Below are 14,912 nucleotides of genomic sequence, written 5' to 3'. Positions count from 1 at the left end.
ATAAGAAACCTTCAAGAGAAAAAGAGGATAAAATGAGTGGGAGTAATCGAGAAGCTAAGCATGTATGAAGAATGAGCACCATATTTCTATGGGCAGGTTGTTTAGTTGCTTTTTCTAGTTTAGTAGCTGTTTTTAGGCCTATAACAATCACAATTTTTATGGGCGTTTTTCTAATTTTTTATATTTTATTTTCTCATTTTTCCAAGCTCCTTGGGCAATTTGGCTGTTGTGGTTTCTAATTTTGTATTTGTATTAACTGACTATGTCTTTTTAGTCGCAGCAAGCACGCGATCCCTAATGAATAACCATCGTGAGTTCTCCGGTTCCATCCCCACATGTGGCACCGGCTGCCGCTATGAGGTCGCGTGAGCATCGCACTGTACTCGCATCGTGAGGATTCAGTTTCGAACCCCGTTGACGGTACGATGGTGGTTAGCTGAAGTTGGTTTTCTGTGGTTCTCCAGCTTCGAGGAGCGAATGCGACTCTGCGACTCCGGTGCATCCACACTGCCGGTACACACCAGTGTGAAGAATGTGTGCAGGACCCAGCATTAACCTCAATGAAACTGAGAGCTCGCTCTCAGTACACGAGAGCTAAATTTGAGGAGGAGGCTTTGGGCAAAGCATCGTATTTGTGCGTACATAGTGCACGCTATAATGAGTATTGAAGGCTTTTCATCAAACGTATGTTGCTTAAATTCTTTTAGGACCCCGAGCGGATCCCTATTTTAGTTTTCCATGCAGTGTTGAAAAAAACGTTTGTGTCATAGGCTCCACGCAATTTAGGTTAACAGAACTCTACCCCATGTACAGTCGAATACCGTTATAGCGAAAATCTTGTTTTAGTGAACGCGTTTTTAATCCCCTAGATAACTTTATATAGGACCAATGCAAAAACCTGGAATTCCTTTATAACGAAATTTCTTTGTAACGAGGTGATTTCTCCGGTCTCTTGCAGTTCGTTGTAATAGGATTCGACTGCATTTTTCATTTAATAAATTTTCTAGAAAAGGTTCCGTGGAAATTTCGCCTGGAGGCTCTGCTGTTATGTGATATGGGGCCCCTGCTGAGTGTGTGTGTGTATCTGAGTGCAGAGTTGTTGAAGGGCGATTACTAGCCGAACATGGCAACCCCGAAAGGGTATTTGCCCTCCAAGGGAATTTTTTGTTGTTTTCCATGGGTACAAACCATCGAGCTTATATTACTATAAATAGCTATAAAGCTATAAGTAATAATAAGCTCGATGGTACGAACATCAGTTGGGGGAAGTGGATGTATAGCAGGCAGGCCATGAAGCTAGGAAAGCAACGTGACTTCCGGCGGGAGAAGTCGAACTTCGTCCCACGATGTAGTGCGTATGCGCGTTTTCGTCACATGGTGATTGGCTCTAAGGTCCCGTGTGGATGTATCGGTGTTTCAAAAAGTGGACACCAGTGACTGAAGATGATGAGCTCATTCCCCTCCTCTTCTCTGTCACCTTCTCCCGCCCTCTAACAAATACTAACATACTTCTGCTATCCCCCTCACCTTCTCTCCACCCCCACGTTACCACAAAACTTGTCGCATTGTACGGCGGAAATAGAAATAAAAAAAAATAAATAAAAAAGAAAAGAGACGTTCTTCACAGCTTATTTCACTGTCTTCTTCATCTGTTAAAACGACTAACAGAAGGTTGTGGCGCAATTTACCTGCAAATCGTGTTACCAGACTAGTCGTTAAAGTTAACTGACCATCCCGATCTGGTCTGGATGAGCTCATAGGCATAATGATTGCTGAACCTAGGGGAAGCTTAAGAAAAGGGGGGGGGGGGTGTGCAATGCACTCAAGCTTCAAATTTCAAATTTCCTTTATTTAAGATTTTTAAACACAGTTACAAAACATTTAGGGACTAAGCAAGCTTGTGAGCCCACAATACAATATCTGATACATATCTGTCGGCATAAATAATAACGAGAGAAAAAAAGAAAGAAAAAAACACACATGCATATAACACCAAGAAATAAGTGGCAACAGGAATGGAATTGATAAACAAAAAATTTTGGCATTTAGCAGCGTATGCAAGATAAAAGAAGATTACATTACAATATCAAACAGATAATTTAAATCTTCTTGAGTTAACAACCACGAGATTTTAAATTGATAAAAAAAGATGTACATGAAGATTGTTCTTTTATTAACTGAGGAAGTAAATTAAATATTTTGGGAGCTAAATAAAGGAAAAATTTTTGGAAACGAGTTTTATTTGGCCTTGGCACCTGTATAGTATGACGTCTAAATTGCATTCCAGACTTATGTAATTTCAGATTGAGATGGCCACTTCTTTTATAAAACATTTTTAAACTTTTATAAACGTACAGATGTTGCAGAGGGAGTAGCTTTAATTGATTGAAAAGTGGAAATGTATGCGTGAGTCTATTTTTACTCAGAATGATACGGATGAAGGACTTCTGTGTGACTAAAAGTGAAGAAAGATTGCTGAAGTATGCCCCACCCCAACATGTAATACCGTGACTCAATCTAGATTCTACTAACGAAAAATAAAGAAGTTTTAAAAGGGATTGGAAACATTTATTTCTGATAAAATAAAATTTCCTAATGTTCCGATTTAATTCTACACTAAAATAATTAATATGTGTTTTCCAGGATAGTTTTGAATCTAAAAAAATCCCTAAATACTTAAAGGTGTCTACTCTATTTACAACTGTGCACATACAATCCTAGATACAGCCATCTGTCACACTATGATATTTTAGGACACCAAAATCATCGAAAGTACCAGAACCAAATAACATATATTTAGTTTTATCTGTATTTAATTTTAAATTATTATTTCTAAACCAGATATTTATTGAGTTAAGATCATTTTGCATGTTATTCCTCAAATTGATTGAAGAGCTTTCAGAGTAACAAAGAGCTAAATCATCAGCAAAAGCAGTGATTTTTCCTTTCAAATTAAAGTTACACAGGTCATTTATATATATTAGGAATAAAATAGGTCCAGTACTGATCCTTGAGGTACACCAGATGTAATTTGTCTTTTAGAATTCAAAACTGAATTTACTTTGAACTCTGTTAGTAAGATGTGTTTTGAAAAATTTAAGTGGCAAACCCCGAATTCCTGCATATTCTAGTTTGGTTAGAAGAATACTGTGATTCACGGTATCAAAAGCTTTGCTGATGTCTAAAAATAATGACGCAACTTTACAATTATTGTTATCTGCTATATACACATTAGAAAGAAAATTAACAAGAGCGTCCTCGGTACTTTTTGCCTTTCTGAATCCAAATTGGTTCTCACTAAAAAAATTAATGCTGTCAAGAAATTTAATTATTCTTGATTTAATTATTTTTTCTATGACCTTTGAGAAGACAGATAGTAAAGAAATCGGTCTGTAATTATTAACATTTTATTTGTCCCCTTTCTTGTGTATTGGAGAAACGATTGCAAGTTTCAGGCACTCTGGAAATTCGCCAGTGATAAAACTTAAATTAAAAATAAACGACATCACTTACACATGGTGCAATGCACTTCAATGTTATGGAATTAATTTTGTCAAATCATGACGATTTTTTGGAGTGTAAAGAATTTATTATACTCAATACTTCATGACTATCCGTAGGGTAATCAAAAAATGATTTCTCAAAAAAATTTAAATTTGAACAATTTAATGAATTACAATTATTAGGTAGATTATTGTTACAAAAATTAGAAAAAAGTCACTAAAACATTCAGCAATATCAATTGGATTCGTTATTTCACCAGTTGTTTCAGTAAAAACCCGTGTCAATGCTGCTATATTTATCCTCACCAATTAATTTGTTAATTAAATTCCATTGAGATTTTGAATCACCGTTTGCTTGAATAAATGTTGCAGTATAATAGTCATTCTTATTTTGTTTTATCTCATTGTTTAACATATTTCTAAATGTCTTGAAATTATATCGCAGCTCAATATCAAACGGTTTCTTTTTAATTTCTTTCAATAATCTATGTTTAATTTTAATTTTTTCATAAATTTTTTTCGTAATCCAGGGTTTTCTTATTCTTTTATTATACTTTACTCTAGTAGAAGCATCAACACAATTCTTAATTAAATCCAAGAAAGTATTCATTGCCGAGTTTGCAGATTCACAACTGTAAACAGTATCCCACGTAACCATTTTTACCAGATCAATCAATTGATTTTTATCAAGATAGGTAAAGCACCTTGTTTCACAATTTGAGTCATTGCTGTCATGATCTGCTTCTAAATAAAATAAAGCCATTTTATGATCAGTTATGCACAAATCGAGAAGTACAGCTTTTTTTGAATTTAAATTTCTGGATCTACAAAAAATATGATCTATGCAAGTTGGCGTTTCATCGGTTTCTCTAGTTGGAGAATTAATTAACGATTCAAATCGAGATCTTGACATCAAATTCACATAAGAAAAAATATTTAAGTCTTCAGATCTTAAAATATCAATGTTTAAGTCACCGATCAAATACATATCTTTATCTCGTTTATAATCAAGCAAATAATTAATTTCGTTTATGAATGTGTCAATAGAATACATGTGATACCTATAAATGCTTAATAAAATAAATTTGTATTTTTCGTAAGTGCAATCAACCAACAGCGAATCAACACGTCATCTCCTTTAAATGCAACTTATTAAAAATTATACTTTCAGAAAAAAATAGTGCTATACCACTAGAGCGATTTATGTTTCCACATTTCAATAAACTTCTGTACCCATGTATCTTGTAAAACGAAGTTTCGCATTCAGAGATCCAGATTTCACTGAGTATTATTATTGAGGGTTTTATATCAAGCTGATCTAAATATGCTACAAAGATGTCAAAATTTGCACGTAAACTACGTATATTTAAATGGGCCATGGTAAGATTATTTATATTGTCATAAGAAAATATGTTGAAATCATCAACCGTAGAAAATGTCAAATTGTGATCCATTTAAAAAAAAACAAGCAAAATCAATCACATACCTGAGTTACAAATTTTTCAATACATCTGAATTCACTACGCGAAATGATCGATCACCTGATTGCTTTCTCATTAGAATCTTACCATCTTTGACCCACACGAAAGTATAACCCTTCTGTTTCGCAATTTCCTTGGCCTCCTTGAGAAGTAGTTTATTCTGCTGCGTGAGGTACTCGTTGATGAACACTCGCTGTTGCTCTGAGAAGGCGCCATGGATGTCTTTCGCCGTCAAACGCATTTTTCGTGATGCGGTAATGTAGGCATCTCGTATGTCCCGTGAACGGAATTGTGCAACGATTTTGTCAGGTTGTTGGTCACCGTAGTTTCTGATCCGGTGCGCGACATCAATGTCCATCTCCGATACCTCAAGTCCAGCTTTCTGTCCGATCGTGGATACGCGGTAGTCTTCACATTTTCATCTTTCGTGCGTGGAATTCCAGAAATCTCTATATTCTCTTGTGTGGCTTTTCTTTAGGCTTCAGTTTTTGACACCTGTTTTTTTTTTTTTGCACAGCGAAACGTTCCTTCCCCGATATGACAGCCCCCCCATATACTCTGTCACCGGAGCAAGCAACTAGCGTTTCCTTTCACTTCATTGGTTTGAAAACGTTTCGCGGGCCACGTAAGTCATCAGGAAATCTTCCGCGACCACTTCAGTGACCTGATACAGCGCCCCAGGTCACTTAAGTGATCTCTAAATCACTCAAACTATAATTTAGTATGTCAATTACCTTTCCGTAAATATTTTTATTGTTGAAGCAGAGCCATCTTGTTTTATTATTGTAAGCAATATGGGATGGGTATACAGTATTTAAATTTTTTTAATTCTAATATCGAGAGAGCGGGGCTTTTTTCAAGCGCGAAGCTTGGTGCTGCCGCACCTGTCACACACCCCTTAGAAAGGCTCTGCACACAATCTGTAATTTTTCTTAGGCTTTAGGGTGAGACTGGAATGAATTTCCATTTAGGACTGTCTCACACTCGATGGAAAGTCTTTTGTGGCTGATTAGTCCTGATATTGGCCAAAACAGACAGTGCTCGAATAAACGCAAAATAACGGGGAAAAAAACATTGCATTTACTCCGCTTCTGTAAGCTCTAGTAGATACTTAGCTTATACTGAATCCATGACACCCCACCCCCACATTCAGCATCAACAAATATTTTAGGGGGGCGGAGAGCGATCAATCCCCTCTATTCCCGCGTATGGCAGCAGATCCCCTTCAGCAGCGATCTTTGGTGGTCCCATCCCCCCAAGTTTTTACTTGCCTCACTGTTGTGAATTTATAGTGTAGAAAAAAAAAAGACAAAAATCGTCCCGTTCTCCTGGACTAGAACACCCTGCCAGCTTCACCGTTGTGGAGAACCATGACCGGAGGAAGCACTTATTTTGGCACTCCCATGTAATGTTGAAGGAGTGGTTAAAGCTGGGGTATTCAACCTTTCAGAATTTACAACCTTTCGGATATGCCAAATTAAAACTTCTCACGAAATCCGCGGGCCACCAACTCACGCTATTTAGTGACATCATAACAGACGGGGACAACTGGACCCCGAGTTATACAAAGACAATAATTGAAGGTTTTATTAATTCTGAAATGATTTCTTTTATTAATTATCAGTTTCTATTCTTAAATAGTTCTAAAAATGATTTGGATAATGCTTACGTCATCAACCACCCTTTATAAAAATATCAAATATTCTTAATGGCATCTTATTCGGTGCGCCAAAAACGGAAAAACCTTTCGATAGTTATTGGGCACCTGGACTAACATTCTCCCTATTGATAAGTCCCCTACAGAGCCATTTTAGTGATCTCTAAATGTTTCACGGATCCTTCAAGTGCTCTGGAAATGTGTCCGGACTGCTCAAGTGCTCTGGAACTGTGCTACGTATCACTCAAGTGATCCGTAATTACGCCACGGATCACTTAAGTAATCTGGGAATGTTCCGCGGGCAACTTGAGTTATGTAGAGCCACACTGGGGGGGGGGGGTCCCTTAAGTGCTCTAAAACTGTGCCACATGTCACTCAAAAGATCTCTAAATGTGCCACGGTTCGTTTAAGTGTTCTGTAACTATGTCGCGGGTTACTTAAGTGATTTTTGAATGTGAAAGTGATCTTTGAGGCCTACATCAGTGATCTGAAAATGTGCCACGGGCCACTTAAAGGCTCTGGGTCATTTAAGCGATTTGTAAATGTGCCGCTTAATTCATTTTTATAAAATTAGGTTTGAGGGACAAACCACATCAGATAACCTCCAGGGCCACATTTGTTCTGCGGGTCAAGGCTTTTTAAAAACTAAATTTCTGAACATCGGGGGGAATCGAGGGCGATTCCTCCTGCACAACAACAGAGAAATAAATCGTTTCTTTCCCCCCCCCCCCGGGCAGTGCGACCGGTGCAAGCTGTCTATAATACATGGACCTTCGTAAATTATCATTTTTTGTGAAAATTAAATGTATTTTTTTGCATCTTTTTTACAAGAATATGATACTATTTTGGTTATCACATAATTAATAACTCATAATTAATTATAAACGAGGTAAAACTTGATTCGAGTGCAGTTGAGCGAATCAGATAGGCCCGCCATCTAGCGGCCTGAGTTTAAATGGGACGCGGAGTGGGGGAATTCAAAGTGTTTTTTTGCCATCTATTGTTTGCGATAATGTTTTGAGCACCATCTAATGCTTCGAATGACTTCTACATGCGGAAAAAAATAATATTAATGCTCGGGCATAGGCTTTTAGCGCCATCTATTCACTTTTGTCCTCAAATCGCAAAATTTTGCTATTTCAAACATACAGTACCATCTGCGCGGTTTTTCATCCCAAGAGTGCAGTTTGTTACTTCTTATAAAGCGCCATCTAACGTTGTGATCAGATTTCAAATGGTTCTGGCTTTTTTACCGCCATCTATTTCGCGGAGTGGGAAAATGATTAATCAACACAATCGATATGAAATTCTTGATATTCATCGATTTCAACAAAACTGTATGAATCTGATTGTTTTTTAGGCCGGTATTACATTATAAAAGGTTGATAAAATCCCTTTTATAAAACTTAAAAAATCCAACCAATAAAGCTCATAGGCTACGCATAGGCTACATTCGAGCGAATGCGACCGATAATCTTATTGGCTACATTTCTTAAGTTTTATAAAAGGACTTTTAGAAAACTTTTATAGCGTTATACCGGCCTTACATATATTTTTAGCGCCATCTGCTGATTTTTAAGAAATTGAATTTTAACAAACCTCGAAACATGCAATTTTTTTAAATGTGTTTACTCAGTTTTGGCGATCTTTCGAGGTATAAAAGTCATCGCGTGATCTTGGTATTTTGTATTACCCTAGATCAGGGTTTTCTAACGTGAAAGCTCGTGCGGAACACTTGATGATTTTAGGCTATTCCACGGAACCCTTAACAAATTTTGAAAATTTCTTCAAAATACAGGGTGTTCCAAAAGTCTGCATTCACTCGGCGGAAAAGAATCCACTTATAGGAGATAAAAAGTGTCGAAAAATATTTGTGAGTTACACATAGTGTGACCATATGACCCAAAATTTATGGGACAAATTTTTTTTTCATGATACTCGGCTATTTCAGCGTTTTAATAAAGACGTTTTTGTCAAATTTGCTAAAAGAACCCATTTTGAAATTTTTAAATCATAAATTCGTTATTTTAATATGAGCTATGTATTAATGAAAATGCCCGTTTTTTTCTGTTTTTTTTTTTCATTTGGTCATCTTAGTCATACACATAGCTTCTGGATAACGAAAAACATGCTCAGTTAATCATTTTTTTCTCCACCACTTTCATTTTTATGGGGAGAATGAGTGCATGTAGAGGGGTTTGCTCTTTCCTAATTTTTTCAAGTGGGCCACGCTGTAAAAACAGTCGGCCCCGCTGAAATTGATATCGACTATTCCAGCACATAATATTCGATTAAGCGGGCGAAAGTTTTTGAAATAGGCTTTCTTCCGATTTTCAACGGGTGAAAACTAAGTGTTATAGGGAAAATTGTTCCATTGAGAAATAAATTTTTGCAAAATGTCTGAGCTTGTCAATACTAAAATAAGAGGCTCTCAAGGACACGAGTTATCTCGTCAAAGCCGCTTAAAGGGTTAGGTACGGAAATGTTTGTCAGCAAGGAAGGAGACCGAGAACACCTCGTATAGATAAAAAAATTGTCTATATGGGGTGTTGTTTTGTAGCCTTGTTGTTTCTTGCAGCCTGATAACGATAACTTAAGGAAGTTTCCTGAAACAAAGCTTCGCAATGCGGGAAAAAAAACTTTCGACGGAAAAAGAAATAATATCCGAAGTCCTGATAGATAGAGAGAGCTGCAAAAAAAAGTTTTCTTATGATATTTGTCCGTTCCATTCTTTGCAAAAGTAATAACATTACCTGAATGATAACATAATCCGTGATTTTAATGAGCGGTGGCTACTGAAATAAAAGAATGCGGGTTTCCCCTCCATGGAAATGAATGAAAAATTGTGTGATTCGTGGCGCCATCTATCGTAAATAAAAGTTGATTCTCCGCGAGAGATAGAAAGAGAAATAGTATTTATATATAGATATAAATTTTGTTTGCTGTTGTTTTGAAGACAATATAACCGTCAGAACAGTTCTTTAAAAGTTTTCTTCCATTCTACTCTATTGATTTAAAATTGTTCTTATGAAATGTTAAAAAATCGAAATCTTTGAAGTCTCCTGTGTGTGTGTTCCCTCCCTATTTGTATGCCCTTCTCTCAATCGCGTATATACAGTGGATCCCGCTTATAACGTTTTTCAAAAAATCGTTATGCAGAAACGTCGTAAGCGGAAAAAAATTTTCCGCTTACGACGGAATGACTTTAATGAATTCACGCAATTCATTAGAGTGAACATATATATACTCTTTTGTAACCATTAGGTGCAGTATTCCACTTTTTTTTTGTCAGTTATTTGCTGAGATAATTGACTGATTTTGTAATTGTATATAAAATGCGTTCTTGAATTTCGATACTTCAACTCCTTCGGACATAGCTCTACAAATTTCAAATTTCTGTGATAAGTAAGCCACAACTTACCGAATTCATTTTTTCTAATATGATCTGAATTAATTTGACGTATACTGACTCTCTGAGTACAGCATGGGCTGTAAATTTTATTATCTTTTATTGACACGCCTCTTATACACTTACACTCGCACACTCAACTATCACATACAAATAGTTTCTTAACTTCTTCATCCAGCTCGGACGGAGCAGCATCAAACAGGAAAGCTTATGGGAGTCTTAAAGACTCGGTACGCCCTGAGAAAACGTATCTACCTCAGTCAGTCAGTCAGACTGGAATACCACACATACCAACTAGACAGTGAGAGATCTCTAAAATTCGTCATCACAGGCCATCCGGCGAACACCAGCTTTGAGGACATTAAATCAGACTTGATCAACAAGGGTTTTGAGATAAAAAAAATCTCCAATATGAGAAATTATTCCTCTGGACGTATTCTACCACTGTTCTTGATAGAAGTACCTATCAGCAGCAAAGAAATTGCCAACTTAGTTGATATTCAAGACGTACCAATTGAAATAGACCGTTACAGAAGTAATAAATTCCCTCTACAATATAGAAATTGTTTATTATTCGGACATTCATCATACTACTGTTTTAATTCACCAAACTGTGCTTTTTGTGGTCTTGGACACAGCACCAGAGATTGCCTTTTGATTCAAGACCAAGAACCCCCTGTGGAAATAACGAGGAAAGGATTACACATTTTGGGGCAAGGCAAGCCACAGCTTTCCATAGAAGAATTATCAGCGGAGCTGCAAAACAAATTTTTAGAGGCAGAGCGTGAAAAACTAATTAAATTCAAAGCCAGCGAAACAGGAATGAGTATAAAGAAGTCTTAGAAGATTTCATGACCCATCATGCTGTACAGGACAAACTTGAACTGGAGTTGGAAGTGACCAATCAGGATAAGGGTGTGTCTTCAACAAACTTCTCGCTTCTACGGCCTTCACTTTTCCGGAACTATAATGTGATCAAACCTACATCATAGTCGAAAGTATAGAAGATAATATAGACAGAGACTTACCAAATAATGACAACTCACAAAATAAAGTTTTAGTCCATCCAACAGCAGCAACTCATTCCCCTGCTCAAAATATTGAACAATTCTTGAACCTTTTAGAACCGTTCTTGAGGGAACTGGGTCTATCCAGGGACAAAATTGAATTCATACTGCAATTTTTGATAACTATAATCTCACACTCCAACAATTAGCACGCCAAGACTTGCCAGCGGCAAACCGCTGCGTATTTTGGCATGGAATGCCACAAGTCTGAGTTCCACCAATTACGGTTTTCGGTTTTCAGCTATACTTACATTGATTTTTACTTTAAATTCTACAATAGGACCGTGGACCCCTAAGGGGTCCAGACACCTCCAACTGGGAAGCACTGTTTTAGATCATCGCCAAATTAATTTTGGATAATGCGCACATTTTTTCATCAATATAACGCAAAAAAATCGTCGATGCGGGATATACATACATCAGCGGATACAAAGTAAATTTTATTATTGATTATTTACTTTTTCTCGGATCGTCATTCGAATTCTCACTCATAATTTTGATCGACTCGAACCTTGTAGATATTTTTATACGTCGACTTTATATACTTTCACTGAACGTGGGGAAAACCAGTAAGTCGAGCTGTATAGTAAGTAATAAGTACTATAACTAGGTAGTAGTATTAATAGTTTTTAAATTGTATTTTTTTTCTTCTAATTGACCACCGTAGCATGCTGATGATGCAGATATCATGTGCATATAATAAGTCATGTGCATATCATTATGCGTAATCGTTAACCCCTTCACGTAGAAGCTTTAGGCAACAAATTTGAATGGCGAATCGGCCCTAAGTCTAGTAATGTCCTAACCTAACCGCACTTTAAAAAAAGGGAGAAGAAAAAATAGTAGAATAGAAGGGAGAAATAAAGAAAAACAGTCGAATGGATAAAATAGTACACAGTAGATTTCTTTTTCACACTCACCCTTCGTGTTATTTTCGCTCTCACATGCATACAGTAGAAATATACATTATGTGTGTGTGGGGGGGGGGGTCATTAATGGAAGAAAAAAGAAACGGGCAGGAAAAAGCAATTTCGATTCATAGGGTTACAATAAAACTTCGCGATGGTGAGGAGAGAGGGAAGAAAGCACAGAGAGAACTGAATTGAATTTATTACACTGGCATTTGGATGAAATATTTCACCCGTGATGGTAAAGGGGTAAATTCTCCCGATTTTCTCTGAATTCACACCTAAATCAAATAAAATACTGTAACTTTTAATGAAACACACGATGTCGTAATAATGACTTGATTAACTCAAATTAACTCCTTTCCAGCTTGGCATAATGAAAACCAGAAAATCCAGCACCACACATGTTGATTTTTTTACTTTGTTAAACACTGCAACCCTGTCCATACGTAACGGGCAAGCTGAGAAGAACTGTAATGCCCAGAGTCGATTGACTAGCTGAGAAGAGGCTGTGTCCTCAAAGCTGTCCTTTGACAACTCGCTGCTAGATATAGATTACGGAACCATTTGAGCGAACCAGACGTATTTACTTCTCGGTTTTGGGCAGTGGTTCTCAACCGGTGGTGCGGGAGAGCATTTTCAGGAACCACTGGTCTAGGGTGTGGTGCATCATAGAACTAACTGAATGGCAGTGTGCTGATACATCATTGGTGATCTTCTTTATCACAGTCAGTGATTGAATAAACTCGTCATCGCCTTCAAATGACTCAAATTTATGGTGAAGAACATGTTGAGACACTGAACACAACTTCATTCGTTGAAAGTTTAGAACATTTTTCCACATTCAGCATCGAATCGGATTTTGGCAATGACAATCAATGACCAACTTGGTAATTTACCCCGGTTACGGAATTACCAGTGGTTGCTTCAGTGGCCTACAGCAACACGAGAAGCATCCAGGCAAATTTGGTCTTGAGGATTATGAGTTGTGACTCCCCACTCCCCCGATGTTACAATGAATCACCTGTGCTTGAAAATCACGGAGCAGAAATTATTATTATTTTAAAATTATTGATGATAACTGACAACAAAACTTTTCTCGACGGGTCAAAGGAAGAGGACGTGATCTCCAAACACACTCTACAGTTCTATTCAGTCAAGATTTCATTGGGCATTTCACGTAGTAAGCAACAATAACACACACACACACACACACACACACAAGGGGGTTTACTAGATTTCATTTCACAAAGTACGGATACCTAGCTAAAAGCATTAACGTTTGAAACTCCACATAGGTGCTTGCTAAGGTATAAACTCAATTCCTAAGGATTTATTATTATTATTACACTAATTAAAAATATATTTTGGACTGAATAATTTGAACTGTAAATTGAATATTATACTTTAAATATATTGTGATTTTCTGGGGTTTTTTTTTTCTTATTTCCAATCAATATTCAGAGTTTTTTTGATGTCTGAAACGGAATCGGTGTTGATCCGGAGGGAGAAGCGGCAAAGAGCCAAATTCGTTGATGGTGTTTTAAAAGCGGCCAAAGAAAAAATGGAGAAGGTAACGAATTACTCCATTACAGTGTTCCTTACTATGTGTGTGTAAATTTTATTATTCAGTAAACTGGAAAATTCGTGCCAATTACTATAAGGAAACAATTAATGTTAACATAACTGAGCTTCACAAATTGGACATGAACTATTGTGCCTTTCTGCTCAGCAGTTGAGTGGATAGCATGTATCTGCCTCTGCACGTCTGGGTTCGATTCCGTACCGGAGAAGGTCGTCCGGCTATTTCGAGAATAGACTTCGAATTACTACGGCCTGGTCTAAAATAGGTCATTGTAGAGCAAGATGCGTAGTGCGACACATAAGAACAGGTTGCATCCCTGTTATTACGTGTGTCTAGTAGTGGTGTTTATGCCTTGCCATTCTTTGATTTGGGTGGATTGTCTATCTGTACGTCGTTGTATCAACAGCTCTGAACCTTCCCTACCACTTGAGCACATTTTTTTTTTTCAATTAATGGATGGCACGTATTGTATCTATTAATTTGAAAAGGCGACCCTGTCAGAATGCGTGATCGCGAGCCAGATATCCAACTTACCAACATACTTTCAGAGGTATGAGTTGAGTTATCAGTATACCATAAATCGTTTACTGATGCGGATATTGTGAAAATCCTCTACTTTCACATGAATAAAGTCTTACGAGGCGAAAAGGTTGAACAATTTGAGTGCATTTGGATTATCGTTTAATATTTTTTTCAAATATAGCGCCAGAAAAGCATCAATAGTAGGCTATACTAAACACGGACTCGCAGTAACGGTACGTTCAGCATTATTCTCAATCATCCTCAAAAAATAAATCCTTGTCCGATGCTTCTTACCTAAGTAGGAAAAAGTAGTAGTTAAAAGTAGAGAAATTTAATTTTCACAATACGTACTGCACCAGCCAACGTATGCTACATTAATTGTATGACTCCCGATTCTCAAATTATTTAGGAATACCACGCATGCGCTGACCCATTTTGACAGGATTAGTTATTCACATTGATGGATACAAAAAGCGCCACTCCATATAGTATAGCATTAGTGTGAAATAATATCGATTAAAATATAAAAACGACCTGATTTTATATGAACCAATTTGATATAAACGTGAATGAATGAATACTGTGTAGTGATCCGTTTTATGTACATATATCATTTCCAGAGGGAATTCTTGGAAGCTCTCGAGCTATTGGAACAAATCGCAGACACTGATCTGGAAGCCATCTTTTTGATTGGAGTCATATACTTCGATGGACTTGGTGTTGAAATAGATATGGTAACGAAAAATTTTTGGTTATTAATCATTCAACTTATTTAACACA

General features: G+C 37.0%; 1 protein-coding gene across 1 annotated transcript in view; it reads left to right on the top strand.

Moving 5' to 3' along the window:
• LOC149089017 (LRP2-binding protein-like) overlaps nucleotides 1-14,912 on the top strand; it is a 42,549-nt gene that overhangs the window by 16,718 nt on the left and 10,919 nt on the right. The window contains exons 2-3 of the mRNA XM_089253274.1: nucleotides 13,490-13,598; nucleotides 14,753-14,866. Of these exons, the coding sequence (XP_089109400.1) occupies nucleotides 13,500-13,598; nucleotides 14,753-14,866 (213 nt within the window). The 5' untranslated portion in view covers nucleotides 13,490-13,499. The remainder of the gene's footprint in view (nucleotides 1-13,489; nucleotides 13,599-14,752; nucleotides 14,867-14,912) is intronic.

This window comes from Pholcus phalangioides, unplaced genomic scaffold, assembly GCF_987345545.1.
Source record: "Pholcus phalangioides strain wild (caught in Gottingen) unplaced genomic scaffold, Ppha-v1.0 ptg000003l_1, whole genome shotgun sequence".
In the NCBI taxonomy this organism is placed as follows: Eukaryota; Metazoa; Arthropoda; class Arachnida; order Araneae; family Pholcidae; genus Pholcus; species Pholcus phalangioides.
This window is presented reverse-complemented; position numbering and strand designations above follow the sequence as displayed.